This window comes from Athene noctua, chromosome Z (genome assembly GCF_965140245.1).
Source record: "Athene noctua chromosome Z, bAthNoc1.hap1.1, whole genome shotgun sequence".
Lineage (NCBI taxonomy): Eukaryota > Metazoa > Chordata > Aves > Strigiformes > Strigidae > Athene > Athene noctua.
Genome location: NC_134077.1, coordinates 15,971,583 through 15,998,974, shown reverse-complemented (window position 1 = coordinate 15,998,974; position 27,392 = coordinate 15,971,583). Strand labels below are relative to the sequence as shown.

Genomic DNA, 27,392 nt, shown 5'->3' with positions numbered 1-27,392 from the left:
CCAGAAGCAGGTAGCTAAGGATTTATTTTTTTTTTTTAATCTGGTGGGATATTTCATCTCTGCAATGTCAGAGTGCTTTGTTTCAGCTTTGCTGTATACCCTGACATGCTGTGTGAGATCCACGGGAGAGGTGATCTGAGCTCCCTTTATTGCTTGCCATAGGAAGCATTGGCTGAACGGATGAGTTATCACAAAAGGTTTCTGTTTTGATGAGCCAGCTTCTTCTGATGGAGAAACAAACTTCTGAGTTTGAAAAAGCATAGAAAAAACAGTCAATCTTTACTGTTCTTCCTAAAATATTTGTTCATGGAAATGCATAAAAGTCGAAGAAGCATATTATTTGCTTGGTTCCTCTTGCTGAACAGTTGTCTGTGTGAATCCCTGTAGGTCTAAATGAGTCTGGTAACCACTGAAGCAGCATTCCTCCGTGCTGATCTTCCTGTGCTATTCCTTGGATGAAGCTCAGAGGACTTGCTTTAACTTGGTCAGCCCTGAACTGGTCAGGCAGTTGGACTAGATGATCATTGTAGGTCCCTTTCAACTGAAATAGTCTATTCTATTATATTCTGAGTCTTTGTATGTACACATACACAGTGTCGATAAATCCTGAATCCTGTGCACAGTGGATGCCACTACACATTTACATACCACCAGTTTGCACTGCTGTGCCACTAGTAGGCTTCTGTTGGATGTGAATGTGGGCAAATATTTGCATTTCTCCATTGCATTGGCCTTGTTGCCCACAGTCACAGTGTCTGTGCCCAGGGAGGGCATAGAGAGCAGTAGCCTACTGCTGTGGACCACAGCCATGTGCAGCTTCTGCACTTGTGTTACTGAGCAGAGCCATGGGGCCTCCTGAAGAAAGGCAAAATTGGTACACACAGTGAGTTTTCACTGCTACTTATGGCTCTTGGAAGGGGATAGATATAAAGATCAAGACATCAGCTGGGACATTTCTAGTGTTCGAGAAATTGAGCTGAAGCATTAGAAAGTGCAAGAGGCCCTGTTTTAAAAATATGCTATTTCTTGGGAAAAAGCAGCCATAAATGTCATCAACAAGCTAGAGAAAAGAAAGGCAATAGTACCAAATGATGCGTGGGACTAGGGGGGATGTGTGTTATAGAAAGCAGGTCTCTCTCTCATAAGGAACAACGTCTTGACAGTTTGAGAAGAGCTGACAATAAAACACATGATTAAATGAGTGCCAGAGAGCAGACTCAGCCATAAAACTATACATTTAGTGGCTGTCCTAGCTAAGCCATAGCAGTATTTATTGAGTTATAACACTGGAAGAGGTGAATAAACATGACTGAGACCATGTGAGCTCAGAGGGATTACCTTTGTTTTTAAGAGAGGCTTTACCATATTTGCTCAAAAATCTTCACACAGTGTAATTTTAAAGTACACTTTGAGTTTGTAGTTAGTGTCAAAGAAGATGGAGGAGTTTTATGGTTTATCATGAGGTGGGTATATTAAACCAATACATGAAACTTTTAATGAATTTTCTTGTCCTAAATACAACAAGCATCTTTGTGGGCTCTGATTCTGTGTACTCCTGTTTTCCATTTATCCATCAGATGGTGGGGATGGGGAAATAATATTAAGCTGTGCATTATTTCACCTTGTGCAAAAAAGCATGCCATATAGGGAAATTCCAGGTCATGTCACTAAAGTCACACAGGAAAAATCGATGAGATTTGTTTACATTAAATATGGCCAATATAACATCTATTCTAAAAGACTGGACAAAGATTTAAAGGGGTTTAAAAACACCTTCCCAGAGCAGCTAGCCAAAGAGATATCATGACACAAAGGTGCTTTATTGGTTCATACTAGCACATAATATATAGACTCACTCAGTGAAATATAAACTGCAGTATACTACTGAGACTTACTTGCATTGTCCTATAATGGCCATATATTACTGACACTAAGAAATCAGCCCAAGGGGTTACCAAGCCTTTCTTAACAGATTAATGGAACAAATTCCAAGGTTTTGGAGAACTTTTTTTATCTGTTCCAAATTTTGCTCAACTATTTGACAATCATAAAGGGAGGTTTCCATACTCCTTGCAAAAATGCCTTGTTATCAGTGACTTGGTCTGAGATTTTAAATGTCATTCCCACTTGTAGCTGAAATGAAACCAGATATCCTTGATAGAGAAAGATTTGCTGTTAGCAGAATTTAACCTCCTAGATAAACACCAGAAAAAACTGCTGCAAAACTTTCTTCAGCTTGTCCCAAACGTCTGCCTCTTAGTTCATCTTCATTTCTTCAACGTGGTAGGCACCCAGTCCATGTGAAAGCCACAGAAAATTTCTCTTTTTTATATGTTTTTGCATTTATCCGGTTTCCTGGCCTGACAGACACCCCTTTCCAGTAATCTTCACAGCTTGGTGGGGTGGCCTGTACCACATTTCAGGTTGTCCCTGAGCCCCCTGTTTGCAGCAGCACTTGGTCACAGTTTCTTGTCTTTGGGCTACTGTCATATCACTTCCTTTAGTAACTACTGTTTTCAGGAAAGGCCAAATTATTGTCTATGGTCAGTTATGATATAAGGCAGCTCTCTGTGTAGCTCCCAAAAGACAAGATCCCTTTAATTAACTTTCTGTGAATGAGACCCAAGATTTGTTCCTAAGTCAGACAGGTGCCTTGGAGACTTGGGGTCTCCATGCATTGGCAGCTCTGGTAGGTGGGTATCTGTTGGTACTGCACAGTGACCCAACCCTGGGGCAATACCTTCTAGCTCCACAGCAACTGCACACAATGGTTTCACATCAGTAAAACAAAATCTTATTTTGGCTGCCACATGATACATTGTATAGACTGACACAGTTGGACTTAGTTGAGTTCAGACCTGATATCTGTCAAGAAAGTTGGGTGTTAAATGAAAGGGATTCCCAAAAGGATGCAACATGTTGCCTCTGAAGTTATTACTCTGATGAGTTCCCCATCCAGCACCTGAAAGGAATTATTGGAAACAGAATGGAAAACAGAACCTAAAATATCAGTGTGCCTCTGTGAAAATCCAGGATTTGCTCCCATCGAGCATCCTGATGGAGACACCTTCCCCTCAGGAGGGACATGGTCCTACAGGAAGAGAGAGAGAAGACATGGATGGTGAGAGATATGAGAGCTCCTCAGATTGGATAGACTCATGTGGACTAAGAAGGTGAAGGACGACTGGCAACTCATTAAGGCACAGGAATGAGTGGGCAATTCATGAAATGGACGTTCAGTGCCAGCAGAGAAGCACTTGCTTGCATTGCACAGAATTAAATTCCCCCAGAGCACAGGGGAGCCCAAAAGAATAAATTCACAGAGGAGGATGTTGGGTGCCTTCCCAGGGAGAAAGACCTGCCAAGGGCTGTTGGACACTGGTAAAATATTTGGCTCAGAAAGTTCCTGAACTCTAAATTATTGGAGCAGGGGTGAGGTTTCCAGGGAAAATACCACTCCCAATTTGTATTTTTATTCTACTCTTTCCTTTCCTAGCTGAGGGCCACTACCAGAAATGCAGTGTTGGGAGATTTTCATCCTTGTGCTGGCTGTGCAGCCAGTCTCAGCTCCAGAGAATCTGCCTAGTCCTGTGGGAAAGGAGTCTCTGCATCTTTCAAAATTCAGAGTTATCCAAAGTTGATCTCTAAGCTGTGGGGGCTTTTTAAGGAAATTTTTCATCTTCAGATTAAAGCTGCTATTAAAAATAACACCAAATGCTAATAAGAAGTGCCTGTTGACCCCTGCTTGTATCTCAGAGGGGAATGATTTTAACCTGAAATAAGAGTATATTTGGACATGTTTACAGCATCTGTGATGCCAGAGATTAATATGGGAGTAAGGAGACAGTCAAGGAGGAGAAAACTGTGGGAGAACAGCAACAAGAGAGGGAGAAAAGAAGGGGGAAGTGGCAACATGGTATGAGCACAGTGAAATGTCTTGAAGCTCTAGAAATCCCAGGACACATGAAATAAGGTAAGAGAAACTTGAAACGGAAAGACTAAGAGGATTGTACAAGAAAATCTCCAGCTTTGATATGCTTGTTTACATTCCTGTGAAACTGAAGTAACTCCACGACAGTCAAGGGAGCATCTCTGGTGAGGATGTTGGTGGCTTTTGACCTGCTTAGGATCATTTGGGGATAAGGTGAGCAGCTCTGGGCCAGGCTTTGTGTCTTCCCTGGGGTGACAGAGAGGAAGAGTTCCTCATCCAGTGTGCTGGCAGACAGAAAACCAGAGGTTGGGACAGTGGGAAGAAACCTATACCTGCGGCCTAGGGCTGGGATTGATGTCAAAAAGCTACAGAAGTTGCCCACAACAGTTCAGTGCTGTGGGTAGTTACAGCAGTCCTCCGAAGCCTTCAAAAGCCCATTGTGGTTTTTGCCATTTCTTCAGCTGCAAATGTTTCCACACTTGTGACTGATATGCTTTGGGAAAAGTGAACGAAATGTGGCAGTTTGGAAGTGAAAAAGCCAACCATGAGTGAAGACGTCTTGGTGCTGACCTAGAGTACTGGTGCTTGGTGCCTGCCCAAGAAAACTTCCGGGCATCAGACTGAGCTGAACACCATGTTCCTCTCACTGCCTGCTGCTGTGGCTTGTCTGAAAGCTGCTGGGATTAATACTGCTAGAATATATGGTTTGTTTAGCTATTTTTATTGACCCATGAATATACCTACAGTATAATTTATTGTAAGTTAGTAGCTCAGTCCTGTGATGTTTGCTATAGAATATTTTCACTTTAAGCCAGTGGGACATTTTGCTAGGGTGAGGAGTGCAGGCCTGGCCCCTGCTTTGCCTTTTTTCTTTTCCATTGCAACACAATTAACCTTTTCATTAGAAGAGCTCTGGTCCAAATAAGCAAACTTCTCAATGTGTATTACTGAGCTGTTTCAAGCTGTCTCTTGCTTTGGAACAAAACATCTTTGTTCCAGCCATGCATGACATTTGAAGACCTATTTATACAATGTGTCAGCTCCATTTGTTTTCTTCATCCTGATATTTTCCTCTGTATTTTTAGTTATCCAGATTGCAAGGAGAGAGACTGCTGCTGGTTTCCTCCTGCACTGTTCTAGACAGAGGCACTGGCTGCCTTTGGCCTTTCTCCCCTTTTGCGGGCAGAGGTGAAATGACTCAAGATCAAACACAGTTTTTCCTACTTTGTCCTCTCTTTGATGAGACAACCACCACCAGACAGTTGTGGGATGGAGCACATGGAGAGCTTGCACAAGGACCTGGTAGTATTCTCTCTTGATGCCCAGCTTGTGGGTGATACTGCCTGTGGGACGGACACAGATGCAATCCCTTCTGCTGGAAGAGACTCTCTGAGGGCCACATTTCCAAGTTGCATCACTAAATATGCCCTCCTGCAAAATACATGCTTTTTCCTTAGACGTTCATAATTCGTCCCAAGTCTCTAACCAGCCCTTCTTCTCTGACAGCATAATGCTAACTCATGCAACAAAACCCAATGCTATATATAACAAAAAAAAACCCCATACAACTTACAACTTTGTCAAGATATCAAGTATTAAAACTTAACATCCTCCAGATATTAAAATTGAGTAAGTGTGAATAATTACAGGGTTTGGTCCATCCTCTCCCTTATAAATAATTTACCTAACTTGAGACACATCTTCCAGAAGGGGCCCAGGGTAGTGCTGTTCCTGCTTCTCAAGTAGAAACCTAATGCCTGTCCCAGTGCTGGCACTACCTAGTGAAAAACGAAGGTTTAAGCTCTTTTTGAAATCTTTTATGCAGCCTGCCAGCTGAAGGTTTCAAGCTGCTTTAACGCATGCAGGGTGCCAAGGAAATAGCACAAGCCTTGCTTTAACAAGAAAATGAAGCTGAAGGTGAAGCCCAGATGTGGTGAGCCTGGTGTTGAAATGGCAAAACCCCATCTGCTCTCTCCAGTATTATCCTCACCAGGAAGGTTGCGGAAGGAGGGTGAAACAGCTCCTTGCAAACAGAACTGCTCCAGTCAGCTATTATGTGGCCCACTCAAAGCCTTTGATAAGGCCAGGCAAGACTTCAGCAATGGCCTTTGTGCTTCCCCATCCACATAAGAGGTGACAGAAAGTTTGGGCTATAAGATCAGAGATTGATCTTCAGAGCACCTCACGGTTGTGTTTTACATAGACACCCCCTCCAGCTCAAGAAAGTGCTCTGCTGAACGTGAAGCTGCAGGTCATTTTCATGCCAAACACTTAATATGTGCCATATTTAACCAGACTGCAGTCAGCAGCCTTCGTGCATGGTGGATGGGCTTCTGCTGCAAGGAGCGGAGGTGGTGGCATGCGAGAAGGAATGCCTTCAATACCGTGTGCTTCAAAGGCAGTGTTTGCAAGCTTTGCTTTGTGTTCCAGGGCCTGGCCTAGAGCTGTGTGCATGGCCTCGCTCGGCACAAATAAAGCCAAGGCATCCATATGTTGTACATTACAAGAAAGAGCGTTTGATCTTCTGCTCCCTGGCTCACATGCTCCCTCTTCCTCTCTGTAGCAGTTTCGAGTGCAGAGCCTGGTGTCAAAACCTGTAAGTCTGCAGGCATTTATAGGCTCTGTGATGGTAACTGCAGCACTTAATACAAAACAGTTGAGAAAATGTTGTTGGCCACAGCCACAAAACCTGCCCTCATGTTTTCCATGATGGTGGCAGAAAAGAAAATTCCTCAAGTTGTATTTTCCTATTTAAAGATGAAGGGGAAAGGACTGCCAAAGGGGATGGAATTTAGTCCAACTGATTTAATGCCTGGGTTAGCAAAGCAAAACGCAAATCCCCTCCAAGTGCAGGAATTGTATGTATAGCCAAGGCCATCATGAAGCCACTGCAGACCCAGATGGGCAAGGGACTATTTGGGTAACACAACTTCAAGCCTGCCACTGGGTTGATTCCTGTGTCACTTGCTTACCATGCATTTTCAAGTCACTTATTGCAATAGCCCATTAATATTATCTTCTGCTAAGAAGCCTCAGACATCTCTGATCCACATTAAATACACTGGTAAAATAGGAGAGGAAAGCCCCATTGCATAGAGGACTTGCTGGCTCTTCAGTATTGTCCCATCTGGGTAGAGAATCTGGCAATACTGTAAACTGGAAGTGGTACAATGGGAAAGAAGCACAAGCAACAACCAGGTAACAATAGAAATGAGTTTTATTTTGTAAAAAGTTATAAAATGAATATTGTACAAAAATAAAGTCTGTAGAGAACTTTGGTTGTTTAACATAAATGACTGAGACATAAATTGCAGGTGAAGTAAAAAACTCCAGAGAAGCACGCTCCTGTCTTCAGTAAGGTCTAAAAAATTTAAAAAAAAAAAAAAATCACAAACTTTACCCTTTTGTATTTTGAACATAGTGATTTGTTCAGTTATATCCCCTTCAAGCTGCACAGAAAATGCTTTGGAGCAAGTTTTCAGCAACTGGGGCAAATGAAAGCATGCTTTTGAGTGCAGCCGCTGGTCAGCTACCCAGAAACACAGCTGACCCTCAGCTTAGCAGGCTTTTACTGCCCCAAAAATGCACGTTTTTTGCATTTTTGCTGGTGGTGGTATCAGCTGTACCACCCCTGCCCCGTGTGGAAGGAAAGGTGTTCCCATGGCAGTGCAAGAATGGACCCTGTGGGTGGGCTCTGGGACTGCCCTTCATCCGCATGGGAAAGCAACAGAGGTTGGAGCTGAATTATATTTCATATACCTGGTAGATCTTTCTATGCCTATTCTGGACTTTTTTGACTTCTACACCCTTCTTCTGTGGCACCCTAAGGGGCCCCAGGGTAAAATGAGCATGGAGAGTCATTGCATGCATGAGATAAAAGGTTGGACCACTGTTTTTTGGGTTTTGGTATGGATTTTTTTTTTTCTTCCTGCTGTTTTTGTGGGAGTTGATGCTTCACTGATTGTCAGGTATGTCTAGTGACCTGCACTGCTGCTCCTTCAGGAAAAAAGTCTCCAGAACGAGAGCTTGTGTTAGTGGTCAGGTATGAATGCCTTTGCTTTACAACCTCCCTCATCCTCAGGAAACTCAGACTGTTCTGTTGCATGGGCACAATCCTGTAAGGTTTCAGCAAATTATATATAACACTTTGGTTATTTAACACAATTGTTTACCTGCAAGCTATATTAAATCCAGGGCTAACTAGTAAGAGGGTTTAACCTCTTCTATATGGAAATACTGAAGGAAAAGCTTAAATAAATATAACAAGAAATTACAAGGCTAAATGTGATTATTTTCCATTTGTCAATAGTTATATGAGGTCAGTCGGCAAGAAGTGTGAGAAAAATATGTGGCTACATTTAAAATACAACTAGAATTAGTTTTTCTAACAAATCACTAATGCTGAGCCAAGCCCTGTGACCCTCACTCATTCAGAGCCATTGTTGTTCCTGCACATGTACGACTGCAGGAATTTTCAAAAGTAGTTGTGAACAGGAGGAAGGACTGCAGGCTTTGGCACTACATTTTGTGAATGATTTTGTTTAAAAGAAAAAAGGTAAAGTAAGTGATTTTTTGCATTCAAGTTAACACTTTCAATCAAAAGTATGGACTGTTGTTCCCAACTTCATTGTCTCTCTGTATCTTCCAAGCACCATCTACTTTGGCACCTTCAAAAAGAAACTTTAATAAATAAGGAGACTCATTACTGAACTGTAATAAATAACAATAACTTAATCTCAATAAATATCTTCTGTATATTTATGTCTCTGAATGGATGCATTGCATCAAGTAGTCTCTGCTCACTCACAATGACCAAATAGAAATGCAGTTACGCAAGTGATATTAGTCCTTTGTAAACCTAAAGAAACGCGTTTTGTGTAGACCAGGCTTGTTATTTCTCTTACTATACTAGGAAGAAGTGCTTAAAAACTCAACTTGTTTTCACAGGTAGCAGAAGAATGAAATCCTACGCTTGTTTTGAAGAAACACGAGCTGGAAATAACCAAACTTAAACAGGAAGTGGAACTGGTTTGCTTCATGTTGGTACTGGCCCTAGAGAACTTGAGCCTGGGAATTTTGATATTTGCCGGATTATCATCTTACCTATGACATTAATCTTATTATAGCTTAGAAGTTGTTCTAAGTGTTTAGGAACCACCCTTCAATGAGCAGTAGCACAATGTGTCTTTCAGTAAAGCTGAGGGCACATGGGATGAGTAAGGTACACACTCCTAAGCTACTTCTCAGCTAAGCTTCCTGGCACAGATGGTATAACTACAACACAGCATGGTATAGCAGGGTTGTGTTTTTAAGCACATTCCTCCCGGATCTGAGTCTCACTGATGGTGGGAAAGAGAGCGTGCACATCATCCAGCCATCGGCATCTCCACTTGAGCTTTTATTTACTCTCCTGTAGGATGTCAAAAGCCTCCATCCTCCTGTTTCGCCTTCCTCCCAGCCCCTGGGCTCTCATAACCCCTTGTTCTCCATTCTTGGTCCTCTTTTCTCCGCACTGAGCAGATGCTTTCCCCAGGAACCTTGGTCCCTCTCTTTGCATCATAGCAGGAATGCAAAACTGGCGCTGCCTCTGGTGTGCAGCTGTCAGACGCATCCACACCTTTTTGCGGAATGTTTTTTCAGTATGTGGTAAACCAGGTTATCGTCCAAAAAGGACAGATCATCATCAAAAGCTGTGGGTCTGCAACAAGCTTGCCTCACTTTGTCAGTGACTAGTTTTTTCTTTCTGGTTAAGTTTTTTAAAATTTTGTCGTAAGTGGTCTCAGCTGCATCACAAGATCCACTGCAATACCGGAAAATTAGCTCTTCTTTGGTTTCGTATCCCAAATCCAAGTCAGTCACATTTAAATGTATTTCTGTTAAGACACATCCTCGATTTTTGCCCTTTTGACTCCTCCTTCCCTTTTTGCTGGAATTCTCTATGTTTGTGGCTGCATTTTGTCGGTTTCTCTCCCGCCTAGAAAATATCGGAGTCTGTTTATCTGGTGACCTCCTCAGTCTTTTAATGGTGGCTTGAATAAAGTCCACTACCTCATCAAATTGATCTGGGTAATCCTCTGGCTTATAAGCTGTTTGGGAAAGAGAGAAAAGGTTTTGTCACACATCAGTTGTCATTAAGTTTGTCCATTTATGGCTCAAAAGCATTAGACACATGCAAGCTGCTCTGCTCATCGCTTCAGTGCACGTGCTCAGGACCCTCAGAGATCAGGGAGAATTTGGAATGGTTTACATCATCATGGACAGTGATTTGGGGAAAAACAAATGAGATATGTATGTATCTCTGCAGGTGTCTGCTGATGCCTGGTAGCACTCCAGCACATCTTTCAAATATTGCATAAGCCCTGTCAAAACCAAGGAAAAGAAAAGCATGTCATGATACAAATATTGGTTAATGGGTGGAGGAAGTCACTGTAGAAAGGTTACACCAGTTCCTCCCAGCAAAGCAGCAAAAGGATGAGGTTTCTTTAAAGCAGTTTTGTGATTATAAATATTAATTGTTGTCTTTTCACACCAACAGCGGTTAGTACTGCCAAAGCCACCTATCGATAAGGTTTTGGGGCATGACAGAAAGATGTATTTCCTGTGGTACCAGGGTGAGCTATCCTTCTTGGCTGAATGCCTGCTTTATCACTGCTTCTAAGGGATAATTATTATTATCAGAGCTTTTGAAAAATTTATCATGGAAGTATTTATCACAAGATGCTGATTAGACAGAATAGAAATAGGTCAGAATAGAAGTATTACGTTAATTTTCAAGGGAAATATTAATACATTTTTTATGAAGTTCAAATACCTATTTCATTTGTCACTTGATATATGCTCTACCAGTGATAAACTATTCAAGTAAATGTCGAAGTCAATGAAATGTTTTGATACTAACAGAATGAACCTCTTCAAGGATGGTGAAATTGAACATGTTCTAAAATGTTCTCAGATTTCAGCTTTTCAGCATGATTTGGAAAAAAAAATAATTTTGAAATCTTTAAACTTCCTATGGACTAAATTCTTCAGTGTGATCTGCTTTAGTGAAATCAATGATTTAATGGAGGGTCAGGCTGTCAGAAGCCGGTGTGGTGTCCTTATGTTGTATTATTAATGATTGTCTCTTAAACGGATAAACTACATTGCAGTATTGACATTTTTTTTTTCCTCATTCATTGTGCCAAAAATCAAGACGTGAGGACTCACTTCCTCTGCAGTAAGACCTAAGAGGATGATTCTTTCTGTACTTAACTTCTAAGTGCCCACCCACATAACAGACCAGTGACACACACCCAGCCCTGCATGTATGGGAGCTCCATCTCCAGAAGGACTCCTACAAATCCCCCAGGAACTGCAAGTATTGGGAGAGGCAATACCCAAAGCATTGCACCTGGCCAGGGGGTTGGTACATCCACTGAGCCATAAAGGCTCTCAGCTGGTCAGGTGCTGAGATAGGAACAGCTCCTTAGGCAAAGGCTCAGTGCCACATTTCCCTAATGAGCACTGCAACAGCCAGGAACCCTGGTGAGAGACCAGGCAGCATGTGTACCCAGCCCACACATGGTGGCATCGACTCTGTTAACAAGAAAGGAAAACATTGCCTAGCAAAGGTGCACCTTCATATTCTCAGAAGAAGCACCAAATAAAAAGCAGATGCAGGCAGAAGGATCTTAACTCTGTTAGTGCAAAAACCTGTTGAAACACAGTGCATCTGCATGTAAGTAGGGACGTGGACCCCTCCCCAAAGCAGGCACATCCTAGAGGTTCGCCTCCATGACAAAACAGTGATGGATCAGAAGTATACGTTTTTTTATCGATGGCTCCAGTAAAACAGTATAGACTGGGAAAAGAGTAATGAAGGCAGGCAATCTTGTACCTTCTCATAATGAGAGTGGCACATGGGATGCAGGATCCTATAAACTGCAGAGTTTGGGACTGGGAAAAGTGAATTACACTTTTATTTACAAATATACATGCTAAAGGCAACAATCTCAGAGACCACTGACTGTCAAGAGATATGATGGAAGGATGGCTGCTATCTATACCTCTATATGGGACCTGAACAAGGCAGGACCCTGCCCCAAGAAGCCCCATATTCCTGTGACACCAATGGAAAGCGCACCCTTCTTGCACTCCTCTGTCATCGCCTCTGCAGCAGGTACCCAAATACCCACTATGAGCCATACCTACTGGAGAGGGGTAGCTTGAAGCGTCCGTTGGATGCACAACCCAGCTCTGTTGCAGGGCAGGCTGGTCTGCCCACATCATATGAATACTGCCCTACTGAGCAAGGTCCAGGTCAAGGTGATGGATGGACTACATTCCTTAAAAGCAAGAAGGGGTAGACACCTTGCTATAGACTCAGTCAAACAAGATAACTCACGTGAAGCTGAAGTACAAGTTTGGCTCTGTCATGGATACAGATGGAGAGGGGTTTGGCAGGAGGCATTCATTGCTGTGGGACTGGGTAGTTTCTAGGTTTCTTGCACAGAAAATATGTTTCTTAGCTTATAACCCAGTAAGGGAAGGACGTGGCCCTGAGGTGATGGTTCTAGCTGTGCCATTCTCCACTCTCACCTTCAAATTACCCCTCTCATTCTACTGCGAATACCTCAGCTCACACACCTGTCAGACACTCCTGGCCCAACCCTTGTTGCAACAGTATGACACAACGACAGTCAACTGGCTATGGACAGTCAAATACAACCGTCAGGGAAGCATACTAGGCCTTAATGAAATCCATGCAATGGTCAATTACCAGGAAGGGGACAGAAGACTGTTACAGGGAAGCCCAACCTATACATGGACATTCTTGTCTGCAGCCTTCAGCCTCATACTTATCCCAAGCCTGGTACACTGCCAGTGCAGGCAGGAGAGTAAGTGTCCCCCATTTAAGAAGGGAGAAACAAAACTGTGTATTACCTGAAGAGGTAACTACCCAAGTAGGCACATGATTTTTAAACTGCTTGCAATTCAGGTGCAAAAGTATCACCTACCCCTGTGACAGTGCTATATGCAGGAGTCTACTTTGGTTAAATATTAATCGACAGTTACAGGATTTAAGCACTGTCCTGCCCAAGCCAATCCAAGAATGCCCTCGAGGGTAGATAGAGGAGGAAAGGTCCATGTTGTGGACTGTGTCCCTGCTTGGAGCCCATGCTGACATGTATCCTGGTTCATGCATGATCCCTATCCAAACTGCACCAAGGGAGCTAATGTTGCTGAGAGCTTTCTGCGCTGCGAGTGGCCTATGATACTTAAGGTGGAGGAAACACGCAACAGAAGAGCCCTATGCGACACTTCTAACACAGGCATGGGGTATTAACCCTGCAGAAGGTAGAAGCATTAGGGCAAAACGTAGATCAAGTAATCAAGCCAGCAGCATATCCAACTAGAGGGGCCCTACCTAAATGCACTGACTTGCTACAACCAGAAAATGGGGTATTAGCAGTATGACTGATCCTGCTGATCTCACTGGGTCTCTAACACAAACCATGCAAGAAGCACTCCACGTGGTAACCTGGGATGAGGAATGCCTGGCTGATACGTCTAATGGAGCAGGGATCCCTGCTCGGCTCATCCCCTGTTGCAACATCAGGCCATTTGGGAGACCCACTGGGAGGGATGCCAGCACTATGAGTAAGATGAATGTCATTTTCTGTTTCCAGGGTGGACTTTCCCTTCAGCCCAGGGGATTGGAAAATATACCAAGCAGATATCCAAATCTATGGAGAGAACCCCTGTAGTAACTCCCAGTATTTGAAGATTACATCACTGGAGGAGACACTAGGCACATGGGTGATATTATGAAACCTGTGGGGACAGTGGGCACAGAGACCCCCTCGAAAAAATGTGCTGGACCTACTTACCCTTCTTCTGTGTCTATCCACCTACAAACACACATGCTGTTATGTGGCTATGTGGGTACACCACATTAACACAATGGCAGCTGCATTACTGGGCTACTCAGTGAGTCCTTGTAAGTTGCTGTAAACAACAACAGCCTCTGATTCTGGAGCCCCAAACTAGTCATGATCAATGCAACGATGTTCTTTTTGGCAGCTTCCAACTGAACTGCAAATCCCAAGTTTGTTTCCATAACTAGCATGGTTCAAGGCACTTCCAGTTCCTCCCATCAGACAGCCTCCGGCTGCTACAACCCTTAATATTATACAATCCCACAAAGCCACATTTCAACACACTCGGTGACATGGGCCTGTGCTCTCAGTACTGCATCAAGCGCAGCTGGACCCAGCAGCCACTGAACCATGGACCCAAGCAACGGGGCTCATACTGATCCAATGTGGCTTGGTGCTAATTTTCTAGTGCTTAATGAAGCATAGTCATCAGAATGACTACAGTCACTAGGAGTGGCTCATAGGGGTTTGAAGCAAACCTTGACAGACAGGAGTAAAGTGAGAGCTGACTTATCAGCCTATGTCAAGGTGCCAGTCATGACTCAGTAGTGATATTCTCTGTCCAATGCATGGGTGCAAAGCCTGAGAGCCCAAAACAAAATGCTGTAAAAAGCTGCTGAAATAGGACCCCAGGCAACCAAGTGGAAATGCCAGCATTAACACCAGGTGTGACGGGCTGAAACAAGGCACTAGAGGTAAGTGCTAAGGAAGCTACCACCAGACATCATACATGAATAAGCAATAACTACTGACTAAGGACTAAAGACTGCAAAAGATGAATGGACAGAAGGGAAGGTGGAGAAGAATGACAGCAGGACCACCCCATCCTGATGGGGACTTGGTCAATGTGCTCCAGGGATGCCAAGACCTCTCTGCACCACAGCCAGCATGCCCCAAGCAGTTTTTTGGTCTCTGCACTGTGGTAAGTGCTTCTGGGGGCAAAGTGGGTGCTGACCTGAGCTGCATGACCAAGGAATACCACCAGACTCACAAGGGGCTGCCTTGGCATAGAGTGCTGGTTTGCAACCTGAAAAAAGCCACTTGATTGAGTGGTACTTAGTTATCCCTCTGTCTCCAGCACTGTTTAGAAATGTTTATAGTCTCAGAATAAAGGTCAACAGCCCAGCAGCTTCTCTTATACTGCATGGACTGCACTGTTTTGACAGAGCTTTCTGTGGCGACTTCACACCCTGGGAGAAGCACATAGTATTATCCTTTCCAGTAACATACACAGTTTGCATGTGTGTATATGTGTGCTGTATTTACACATACACACATACAAATTTATCTAATTATACACACACACTTTTTTCAAAACAAACTGGTTTACTGACAACATTTGCCTTCTGGTAGAAAAGCTGAGAGAACAAACACATGACAGATGCCTGTCATACTGTACAAAGTGCCAGCAGAAAATGCTCAGATACTATGGCAATAAAAGCAGTAAAGATCTCTGAGTAGTGGTCCCTGGTCCCAGGCTCCAGGGTGTGAAGGAATTAGAATTTTAAAATCCAAAGCCACCTAGGATAGGACAGGATGGGATGGGAAGGGATGGGATGGGATAGCCCACAACAGCATGTGCTCAAAATAGGTTTGCAAAGGTTGCCTCACACATGTAATGCACCTCAAAGCAGATGTTTCCCGAGGGAAAGGACCGTAAGTCCTGGAAATGTAAAATCTTCCCTCCGGGAACATGGGGCCTCTGTGTATCTCGTTCACAGTGTGGGAAAAAGGCTCAGAGACCCCACTGGGGCAGTGTGATGGGCTGAGCACCACCATCTAGACTATCGCGCCACGAACAGTCACAAGACTGGCACAAAGTCAGGTTTCGTTTGGGTTTTATGTCATGTTTCTGAAAGCTGTCTCCTGACCGTCCAACTCTCTGGAAAAGCCCCTGGAAGACAGTCTGCATGTGGGCACGTGTGCACGTTTTTGCGCCACCTCCGCAGCACACTGCTGGCAGGAGCGTGGGGCCGGCAGAGCTGCCTGTGTGAGCTGGGCCAGCACGCGTGTCCTGCTCCCGCTCACTTTGTGCTCCCGCAGCTCTTTTCCAAGCACCCTCTTTCAGTGACATGCCAAGGATGTGAACACCCAGGCAGAAACAAGCAGAGACTTTCCCTCTTGTGGCAACCACAGCATGAGTCTGCTTTCTAGTTCCAGAGTATCAAGAGCAGGGGGAATGGATGGCAGCCCATGTGCCCATCTGCCTCTGGGCACCTTCTCTGTCTCCCATGTCCTGCTCAACCAGGGCTCTTGATCTGCCAGGAGTTTTTCACATAAACAGAAAATTCATAAAAAAGCAAGAAGGAAAGAATGAGACACCACAGGACTGGTGCACATGGGAATCTAGAAGAGTGACCAGGCTGGGGACAGAGTTGATGAACACCAAATGTCCAGAACTCCAGGAGTCAAACAAGAAATGAGACTCATTTAAAATACTAATTAAGAAACTCCAAGAATATCTACATCTTCTGTTTGCAAGCTGTTCGCTTGCTTTCTGAACCTTAGGGCACACTCAGATCATAGTTTTGACCCAACCACTCAGGTTAGGAATGTCTCTCTTGAATGCAAACTGAAATTCTTGCCTCACTGCTGCTCTCTGGAACCTGAAACTTTGACCTGCCCATCCTTGAGCACATTCCCTATCTCCTGGGCACTACAAGAGCTGGCAGGGCATAGGGGTGCATGTTCCTGCAGCCAAATACCCGTGGTGCTCCCCACCAGCCTCTACAGAAAACCACCCTGGAGCTCTGCTTTGGGCACGCAGGGAAACTTGCCTTCCTCCAGGCATCTTTCCCACTGCAACTCCCTGCACCAAGCCTGCTTTTGCATTTCCAATTAATTAGAGACACCATGTGCCAGCAGGACCAGGATCTGATCCCTGCACTTTTTAGAAGAATAAATTATAGTGTTCAGACAGACTTCTACATAAAATAGGTTTAAATGAATATCCAAATCAAATGTCACATTCTCAAGAAAACACTCTCCACTAAGGAAAAACAATTTATTTATGTCTGTTCAAATGTGATCGCAATTACATTTTCAAGAACTACTCCTTTGATTTCACTACAACAGATTTATCTTAAAGCCAAATAGTCCCCCGCAGTGGCAGTAACCCAGCATGGTAGAGCAAGAAACCCTCAGTTTGTACCTGACCACAAACTGACTTCAGTGGGAACAGATGGATCTTCAGCTTTTGAGAAAAAAATCCAGTTACTCATTTTGGTGCCCCGTTATGGATTTAAAAGGCTAACTTCTGACCAGCTTACATTATATTAATTGCCAAATACTTATTTATATTAGTGGATTTTTCTTTTTTTTAATCTAATAAAACTTGATGTTTTAAATTATTTGAAATGCAAACTGTTTGAATAGTGTTTCATACTCATCTCGGGAAAATGTAATCAAAACACTGCAGCGTCATTTGGTATTTTGCATATCTTGAGTTACCATAATGTAATAGGAGTCACATAAGGTATACCAAAAATTATAAAATTAGGCTTTTGTTTTACATTATAGAGGTTTTATGCATGCATTTGTGGCAGTGTATAGCTGCTACATCAAAATGTCAGGCCAAACATTTGATAAAATTACCAGGATACTTCACTTAAGCACAGCTATCATTCAATTAGAGAAGTTCAAACAGCAGCATTCAGACTTTAAAGTATGATTTTAAAGTTCAAGGGGGTTAATCCAGCTCATTACAATGGTAAGCATTATTTAGAAAATTAAGATCCAGATCTGTGTTAGGATCAAATGGCCCGTTTTAAAAACAGGTCTGGTACTTTAATCTGGTCCCATCATAACTAAAATATTTTAATTTCCTTTCTTTTCTGGTTATTTTTAAAGTTTCCTTCAAAGTTATACATACAAAGGTGTTTCTTCCTAGAACATCTGCTAGTGGGAAATGGTCAATTAATGTGCCTCTAACAGTGACTACAACAAATCACCCTCGGTTTTGTTGTTGCTTATGAAGATAACTCTGGTATACCATCTATTCATTAATTATTTTTGTATTTAGCTTGCTTTGCAGTAGTGTTTTGAGGTACTTATTGCAGTGGACATGCCCTGTCCAAACACAGAATCCCTCCATCTCACACCACAAAGATGTACTTTAGTAGACCCTCGGAGCAACCTGTTTGTGGAAGCGTGACATTCGTGAGGTTAAAATTACTAATGTGATGATCATCCTGCTTTGTAAAAAAGCATCAACTGTGGTGGTGATAAAGTATTTATTTTATTGAAAATGTAGTATTTTTCATGAAAAACAAAGCCTATCGTGCAGGCATCAAAGCAAAGACAGGTGTTGAAAACAGTTACGCTGAAAGGTTTTCAGGATTTAAACAATTAAAGTATCACCTCTCTGAGGTATGACTTTGCTTTCATGCAAATCCATGGGGCTAAAAGTGAAATGGAAACCCATCCATTGTGTCCATTAGGAAACAGAGCATCAAACACACCAGGGTCAGCTCATCTTTAAATGTTTAACACAGTTCTGGTTCACTACCTCACTCCCTGTCTCACCAGCTCCCAGGAGATGCTGTGTCCTCGCCCTCGACGCAGACACCCTTAGAAATGGAGCCTCTCACTGGTGTCACTTGCCTCCCATCAAAGTAAAGTGCTCAGTAACCTGGAGGATGGCCCTGGGGCCACGCACACTAGTCAGGTATGGTAAGACAGCACTGGAGAAAGGCACAAGGGTTCGCCTTTCTGGTGTGTTTGCTCCTGATGAGGCAGCCAAGTTTGTGTTTGTATCTCACTAGCTAACCCTGCTGCTTCCCATGCATCGGTCAGAATGGCAAATCTGCAGAGGACTTTGTATTTTCACACTGCCATGCTTGGCAGTGCCTCCCCTCACATCCTCTGCATGCTTTCTCACAGGTATGAAACACTGGTTCCCCCCAGAAGGAAGGGGAGAAACAACAGGACCATCATAATTTCTTCAAGCTGGGGGAACTCCCTGAGCAGGGGGAAACAGCAAGGTCAGATGAACTGGGTGAAGTAAAGGAAGCTGCCTTGCAAGCTGACCTGTCCATGAGAATTTCTTGTTCTTCATCTGGTCCAGGCAGGGTTGTTTGCAAGATCCTGTCCAACTCTGGGCAGGCAGCTGGGGCTGGGCCCCAATTCTGGCCTCTCTGGGGTGGGCAAAGGAGTGTCTCACTTGGCAGTCAAGTAGCAAAGGAGCTGCAGGAGGATGTGGTCTTGCCTCTGATACAGAGCTTTGAAAACCCAGCTCTGAGGCACTGAGGAGCAGACAGGTTTTCAGTGGTTGCTCTTGAGGTGCTGTGACAGCTCCTGCAGCAGCTGCCAGGAGCCCGGCTGCACTAGGGTCTTATTGTACAGGGCTGTGTGGGCACTTGAGCACCCAGGAGGCAAACTCTGCATCTGAAGAAGTTATGACATAAAGAGTGTTAAAAAAAGAAAAAGTGGCCATTCCCTGCCTGAAGCCACAGCAGGAGCCAAACCTGGGCAAGGCACATAACCTGCCTGTTGTCTTTCCACTAAGGCCTTGCACCTGTCCAAACCCACACAATGCTGAGTAACTATCCAGCTTCCTAGTAAAAACCTGGGTTTACGCTTAATATTTTGTTCTGTCCCAACCCTGTGAGAGCCTCAAATGAGACTGTATGAGTGGAACCCAAAACATGTGACCAATATTAGCAAGAATGCATGCAGCCAGCTAACAGGCACAGCACTGAGACTTTAACAGAGGCAATACAGATACAATGGAGGAAATACAATGTTGATAATTAAAAAAAAAAAATTATCTTTAGCATCCCTGGTGCAGAAGTGATCCAGCTCAGCTCTCACATGACATCAGTAAAACTCGACACAGGTCACCCATGGTCTTAATGGTTTGTTTGTACCTGTCTCAAATACATCTCCTTGATTCTATTTCCTTTTTTCACTGTAACCAGGACTGGATTTCCAAGAAACATTGAAATCTTTCCCTTGGTTCCCCTTACCAAATATTACTTCATCAAAAACTACAGCTGGTTTTGTCAAAAATGACCATTCTGCAGTGTCAACCACTCTACCAGCACTAATGTGGCCTACTTAGGTGTCTGATGATCCTGAAGATGGTTATGCTGCAATATTTAGTATTCCTCACTTACTGCTTGTCATTAACTTATTATCTCAGAAGCATGAGAATCCACAACAAGTGTAGTTATGTGGGGTTTGGCCTGTGCACTGTAAGTTTTAAGCTGCAGTTGCTTGATAGTTTGCATGGGGAATGGAGACTGCATATGTGCACTAGATGTTGATCCCTGACTGTCTGCAGTTGTGGGGGATGGAACCCGATGACCCCAATGGCTTCTCTCAGCCTCTGTAACTTTAAGTATTTTAAACCTGCTTTATGCAATCTGAATCAGGAACAGTGCAATTTACAGACTTACAACCTATCAATCTGAGGATACTCCTCTAGTGGACAAATAATGCCTCCCCTGTCAATTCAACAGTCACCTCACAGCTGAACTCTTCAGCCTTTCAAGAAGGGTTTTGCAGTCCGTCATCTGCAGACCCCGAACACAGGGATTTCTAAATTAATTTGAAGAGGCCTATGAAAGGTGACCAAGAAAAGCATGGTCAGGTATGTTATCTAGCAACCCACACCTGCAAAACATCTAAAAGGATCCACATTTCCACTGGGAAATTGCTGAGGTCCCTAAACTGAAAAGCAGCAAAACCATAAAACTTTCAACCAAGGCTTATGAGAATAAAACTGTATTCTCTTGCATTTCAGTCCCTTCCTCCTTAAAACCCAGATTACCCTTCACAAGACTATATTCGGTATTTACACCTGAGACTGCAGAGAAACCAGCTTCTAGGGCTACATGCATCTTCATTTAACAAGAACTGTCCTGTTCTTTTTCCAGAACCTTGCCTGTGAATGGGCAAACTCAAATGCTTGAAATTTCTAAACGCCTAAATAACCTGGGTGTGCTCATGCAGACAAACGTTATCTATGCTGGCCCAGGGACACAGGCACGCTTGCTCTGACACTGGCTGGATGCACTGGCTACACTGGATACACACAGATCAAATGACGCTGTGTGGCACCTGCTCGATGCGGCAGACACCTCTCCCATGCACTGGATTTACTGTGCATGGCCAGGTTACCCCTGTAGCTTCTGGGCGTCTTTGACTAAAGCGCCTTTGCCACACCGTAGGTATACTGAACAGGAAAGCCTGGACAAAAACATGAGAGTTGTGGTTCCTAACACTGAATGTGCCGAATAAATATTGTACAGAAGGAAATGCATTCAGTTGGAAATATAATTTAATACTGGTTTTGCCTTAAAGAGACCTATAATATCACTGTTTATTCTAGATACTTTCCATATTGGTTGGTAATGTTGCAGCTAAATACAGTAACTTAACATTAAATACCCCTTAGCAGGGGTATGAAGAATTTTTAACAGAGGTATAACTTACACATACCATGGTGTATTATAGCATAACAAACATACCAAAGGAGCTCCAACAACAAATGACCATCCAGTGGCTGTAGAGCAACTCAGACATTTTAATGCAAAAACCCCACCTTTTCCTCCTATTAGGAGGGAAAAGCCCGTGATGAAATTTTTCATTTAATTCCACATGCTTACCACTAGTTCTTATGAAAGATGCTGACTTGATGAAGACACTATATATCATATCCTGGATCTTGGGATACTCCAGTCCTCATATACATGTTGATTATGGCCGTACAGCAGCAAGCAGTTACAAAATGTATTCGCTGGGAAATGCGTGTGTAAGTCAAACCACGCGTTTGGCTCCCTCTGCATTGTCATGTTTCTGAAGCTGCTGACTTAGTATTTAGTTTATAAAAATTCAGTTTGTATTTGTTCTGTTCACAGTTGCTATTTAAGCAAACTGTGTCCTCCCAGCAGACTGTAGCATGAAGGAAACAAATAAAGGGTTTTCTAACCTTACAAACTCCACAGCTACTCTTATTTGTGTGGAATAAGCTGTCCCATGAATACTGATGCTTAAAACACCTATGAACACTGGATTCATCTTAAATGCACTGCACTTATGGGGGCTACCCTCACTCCAGCCGACAGTCCACTAAAAAATGCAGAAGACTGCAATTGCCAACACTCTCTGCCATCTCTAATTACTGCCCTCAACAGCAAAGGTCAGCACATTACACCTGATCAGCCCAGGAGGTTAGGACCTTGTCTGTAAGCTGGAACGAAGGAAGGTTTCAAGCCAGTCTGAAAGGGATGGGGTAACATCAGGTGACCTCAGAGCACTCTTTACAGAGAAAGCAATCCCAAGCAGTGAGAATACAAAAAGGTTTCAAGGGCCTGGGAAAACAGATCTGTGCTCCAGCAAGGTGTCTGGCCTGCCTTTAGGTGCAGGACTTGATCTTACAACTCTACTAAGCCCTGCTGCAGGCACTGTATAAGAGACCCAACCTCTCTGGAGTAAGAGCCCTGGAGCACAACCGCTACTCCCCAACCCAGCCTGCACGGGGGGGGTCACTCTGGAGGAGAGCAGTGCACCCCTCTTTGAATGCACACAGCAACCATCCTGCTCAGCACCCACACACTCCCTACACAGATGAGCCAACGTGGGCAATGACAGTGCTCCCACCGCTTCGTGAGCTGCACCCTGCAAAGGCCCTCAGCCAAGCAGCTGACCAACAGTATCCAGAGATATTAATACACAGAAGGTCCACCAGCCCGTGAGCTGGGGAGCTGCAAGCATGCTTGCATGCCCATGGCACATTGCCTTCCTCTTGTAAGAGAAACCTTGAAGAGGAGATGAAGTCTACATGGTGTAGATGTGACTCCTCCTGTGTAAATCGCTGTGTATCTTTGAGCTCAGGGGTGTGTGCCACCAAATGGCAAGCGGTGAGTGACAAGTACGTCAAAGACATTGACAGTGGTGAATTGGACAAAGTGCTGCTGTGGTGGGAAGGCAGCCATGTGCTCGGGCAGGATCAGCCTTATGGGCTCTGTGTTTGCAGGCTGTTCTCCAGACACCACACACATTCAAATCAACTAAAAGTGGTGTAATAGTGGATCAAAGGATTTCACTGCTCTCTAACAGCCACCCTTCTGCAGGTCTCCCCTGACTCATCTGACTTGTAGTGGAGTGGAGTTTCTGACTTTTGGGCATGGATGCTGCATAAACTGCCATGTAAAGACCACAAAACTCCAAGAGTTTTCCCCTATTTCTGTTGTGAAGAACAGCACTGCTTACTTTCCCCTTGCAGCCAGACCCCTATTGGTGATCTGCAGGGTTCAGAGATTGAGATCAAACTATCAGTCCTTTCTCAAATGACTACCCTGGGCAATAACCTCTGACCCAGCTCTGCCTGGCAAAGCCTACATCTGTACCCTGGAAACAAAGACATCTGGAAGAGGCTGTCTCTTGATACTGCCACAGCTCAGGTAAAACACAAGTTTGTCTTTCTTCTCACTTCTTGTTCACCCAATCCACAGGAAAAACAGAGGCAACAATGTGAAGTTTTGGACACTAGGAACAGACAAGACCACTATTGCTGCCTGTCCCCTCAAGCTTCTGTGGAGGGAACAGCTCACCTGGAACCGTATTCCCAGAAGTAAGTTTCAAGATAAAAGCAGGCATCATACAAATACTATCACCCCGGAAAGATGGAGCATTAACCCTCTCCCACTCTGTAGCTTCTGCCTGAGCTACAAACTGACTGGTGCTGCTTTCCCCTAATGTTCTTCTTGCCACTGGCACTGCAGCAAGCCTGTGCAGAGGGAACCAGCACAGTGGCCTGAAAAGCTGATCACTGCCTTTCATAGGACAGTACCTATCCTGTACGAGACTCGTCATGGAGAAGATCACCGCATGTGATAGCAGGCTGGAGCCCTGTGAGGAAGCACTTCTGGCCAACCTCCCTACATGGAGGGGCTGAAAGGACATCAGAAGGGCTGCGGTCTGCGAGCAGCAGGAGCCCGGGATGGGCTGGGCAGAGGCAGCAGCCCAGGCAAGATTCCAGCAGGGGGGAAATACAAGCAAGAAAAGGAAAGAGAGAAGACTAAATGGGAAAGGACATAGATGTGTGTGCAGAAGACGAGATGGGAGTTGGAGAGGGGATGAAAGCGGAGTCACGGCACACGATTCCCTGCTTTGCGCCTCCACGCTGCGTTAGCCCGGCTGCTCCCAGAGAAACCAGAGCAGGGCTGCCCATGGCTGGAGCTGCGGCAGGCGCAGGGAAAGGACATGCCTCCAGATAAGGAGATAAAAATGAATCCCAATTACTGGATACTGTCTGCATCCTGCAATGAGCTAAACAGAGAGGGCTGAGCAAGGGCAAATGGAGCAACCTCCAAGCTGTGTCTGTGCCTTTGTAAGTGAACATCTCCACAATTCATGTGAGTATTTTGCGACTTCTTACTGAGTCATATTGACTCTGACTTTAAAAGCCACCAGAGTTAGTGTAATTTTCACACACCACTGTGAAAATCTTGTATCTGCTATTGTAAGAGACCTATTATTAGTGAGGCATTATTATTATCTGTCATTGGATTGTAAGCTGTCTTACTGCGAGCTGGTTCATGTGGATTGCTCTGCATCAAGCTCCTAACCCTTGTCACCACTACTCTTCTGTAAATTTCCATGCAGACACACTAATTTTGGGATCAGGATCCAAGGAGGATTTAATGAAACTCAGCAGCACTCCAGGATGTGTACAGTGCCTCCCACCATGAAGCCCCATCTCTATCAGGACTTGTGCCCACTACAGACAGCAAATAATTGCATTGGCAGGTCTGAGCAGGGCGAGGAGACTGAAGAGGTGGGGAAGGAGTTTCAGTGCCTTCACTGGGAGGTGTATGTACCTCATCTGCCTCCTGGCTCCTCTGCATCCAACTACCCTTCCCATCTCCCCTGGTTCTTCAACCAAAGGGATCTTACAACTGCCAGAAGATAGGGCTGGGGGGTAGGGGGCAAGGGGCACTGCCGCTGCAACTGCCAACCCCAAGCTTTGGAGAATGACTTGGCTGGGAGCTGCTAGAGCCAGACCAGAGCCAGTGACCCTGCCCGGGGGAGAAGTGGGAGCAGAAAGTGGGGGGTCCTTTCCTCATCCTGATGCCTGAGCAAAGGGGAGCGCATTTAGCAAGACAGACAGCAGTGGCTAGAAAGGGGAATGTTTCTTACAGTCACTGTGCACAGCATAGGGAGGCAGCAGGCTGATGGGGGAGAGATCATCTTCAGGCCCCTCTACCACTGAAGGGGGCCCCTCGGAAGGCGTCTTACCGGTGGGCAGGGGCGAGGTGGAGACCGTGTTGAGCAGCACCACACAGACAGCCACAACATCCCATAACTTCATCTTAGATCTCCTTCCAACACGGGCCCCTGGCAGAGAGGAGAGGCAGGGTTAGCCCCCAGCGGCTGCACTCCCCCCAGTCCTGACACCTCCCTGCCACCCCTGAGACAAAGCTGAGCAGCCTCCCACCCCCATCGCCTCCCAGAGCAAGGGAAAGGGGGCTCTCCGCAGCGAGAGGTGTGGGAGATAGTGGTGCAGGATGGTCTCCAGCCCCTATATGCCCAAGTGAGCTGTTCTGGGGAATGTGGGCAGGCAGGTCCCAGGAGGCTGCACCCAGGAATTTGGGAGTGTGACCATGTCCCTGTGCTGGCAGTCAGGTCACCTTGTGCTTGTCCTCCTCCAGCACCCGGGTGGTGCCAGGGCACCTGTCCCTGGGATGGGCCAGGGCAGACCAGGCTGATCTGGGGTGTGGGGCTGTGCAGATTTTTTTGTGCTACAGGCAAACCTTCCTTTCTCCTTCCCTCTCTTCCCTTTCTCCTCTTCTCTTTCCTTTTCCCTTCTTCCTCTTTCCCCTTTCCTGTCCTCTCTTTCCTTTTTCATTTTTTCTCCTTTTCTCTTTCCTCTTCACTTCCCCCCTTTCCTTTCCCTACCGTCTTCCTTTCTGCCTTCCTTTCCCTTCCCTTTCTCCTTTCCTTTTCCACTTCTCTTCCCATCTCCCTTCCCCTTGTTTCAGTATTTCCTTTCTCCATCCCTTTTCTCTTTCCCCTTTCCTCCGTCTTCACCTCCCTTTCACGTTCCTCTCCTTTTCCCTCCCCTTTCCTTCTCGTTTTCCTCCTTCCTCTTTCCCTCTCCTCCTCCGCTTTTCCTTTTCTTTCTCTTCCTATTCTTCCCTCCCCTTCTCCTTTTCCTGTCCCTTCTCTTCCCCCTTGCCCTTCCCTCTCCCTCTTCCTCCTCGCCTTCTCGCTCCCCGGTCGCTGCCAGACCCGGCACGCACCCGATGCCCGCCGCCCGGCGATGACAGCTGCCCCCAGACCGCTTCGGCCCGGCCCGGCCGCTGGCACAGGGCTCGGTCCGGCCCGGGGGAGCGGCGGCGGGGCTGGGGGCGCGGCCGCCGATGGGGGCCGCCCGCCGCCTTCGCACCTCGCCGGGGCCGGGGGGCTGCGGGCGGCCCCGTGCCCGGCCCTGTGCCCCCGCGGAGGGGAGGGTGCCCGCCCCGGCCCCCGCCTCGCCCTCACCTCGGAGCTGGTCTCGCCGGACCCGAGACGGACATCAACGCCGGGGAGCCGAGCGGCCGGACGGGCGCTGCATGTGGGCCGGGTCGGGGTCCGACCGCCGGGACCCTCTGTGCGCGGGGAGGGGAGGAGGGGGGGGAGGAGGGGAGGGAGGGCAAGGTCGCAAGTCTGGATGGAGGCCGAGGGGAGCCGCCAGCAGAAGCGCCGGCCGCCTCCCCCGCCGCCGCCGCAGGTGCTGTGGCCGCGGCAGGAGCGGCGCCGCGGGGTCTCTGCCCGCTCCGGCCCCGGAGCCGCTCAGCAGCGGCGGGAGCGGCCCGAGCCGCGGGGAGCGCCGCCTGGCAGCGGGAGCTGGCGCTGGGTGCTGCTCTTGGGACCCTGCTTGGAAACCTGAGAAAGACACTCCATCAACAACTGCGGGGAGTCAGATGAAGACATCAGGGCTCCTGTAACGCCAGCTGGTCCAGCACCGCGGGGAGCCGCGCACCGCTCGGACACGCACGCAACGGCGGGAAGGAAAAAAAAAAAAAAAAAAAGGAAAAAGAAAAAAAAACACCACAGCTGAGGAGGGGAGGATAATATAAAAATTAAAAAAAAAAAAAATCAAACCACCCCCCTCAGCCTGCTAGGAGAATCAAGAGGCTGGCGCTGGGATTTGTAGAGCTGGTGGCGGCAGCAGCAGCAGCAGCGAGGCTTCCTCCTCCAGATCGGGGGGTCCCGTCGCGGCGAAAGCTTAGATCCAAGCAGGGAGCGTGGCGGGAGGCCGGGCCGGTGCCGGGGAGCGCCCGCTCCGGCTGCCCCGGCTGGGCCTGCCCGGCTCCCCGGGTGCCGGCGGGGCTGGGCGGGCGGGGTCGCGGGGCTGGGCGAGGCGCGGGGGGCGCCGCACCCGCGGGCAGAGGGGAGCGCGGAGCCGGACGCGCGGACGCGGGGGCTTTGCCAGGGCGACTCGGCGCCGCAGATGGATTTATAGGGCCCTTTGGCAGTGACGCGCCCTCCGCTGATTCGCTTTCAGACCCAAACACACGCTGGCCCCCCGCACCGGACCCCGCGGAGCCTCCAAA

General features: G+C 46.2%; 1 protein-coding gene across 2 annotated transcripts; it reads right to left on the bottom strand.

Moving 5' to 3' along the window:
* Positions 1 to 7,041: 7,041 nt before the first annotated feature.
* Positions 7,042 to 26,824, bottom strand: GDNF (glial cell derived neurotrophic factor). 2 transcript variants are annotated; one of them, XM_074931766.1, is made up of 3 exons: positions 26,338 to 26,824; positions 24,994 to 25,191; positions 7,042 to 10,017 (listed from the first exon to the last, which is right to left on the bottom strand). In XM_074931766.1, the coding sequence occupies exons 2-3, from the start codon at positions 25,163 to 25,165 to the stop codon at positions 9,533 to 9,535; spliced, it is 657 nt and encodes a 218-aa protein (XP_074787867.1). In that variant the 5' UTR covers positions 25,166 to 25,191; positions 26,338 to 26,824; the 3' UTR covers positions 7,042 to 9,532. The 2 variants fall into 2 exon arrangements, with proteins under 2 accessions (XP_074787867.1, XP_074787868.1); XM_074931767.1 differs by having other exon boundaries at positions 25,093 to 25,191.
* Between the last annotated feature and the right edge of the window lie 568 nt (positions 26,825 to 27,392).

Bases quoted from the DNA above. Each gene is read 5' to 3' on its own strand.
- GDNF (XM_074931766.1), bottom strand. From the start codon at position 25,165: ATGAAGTTATGGGATGTTGTGGCTGTCTGTGTGGTGCTGCTCAACACG. The intron at 10,018-24,993 runs GTAAGAAACATT...TTTCCCAAACAG, and splicing joins CTATGCTGTGCACAGTGACT to CTTATAAGCCAGAGGATTAC.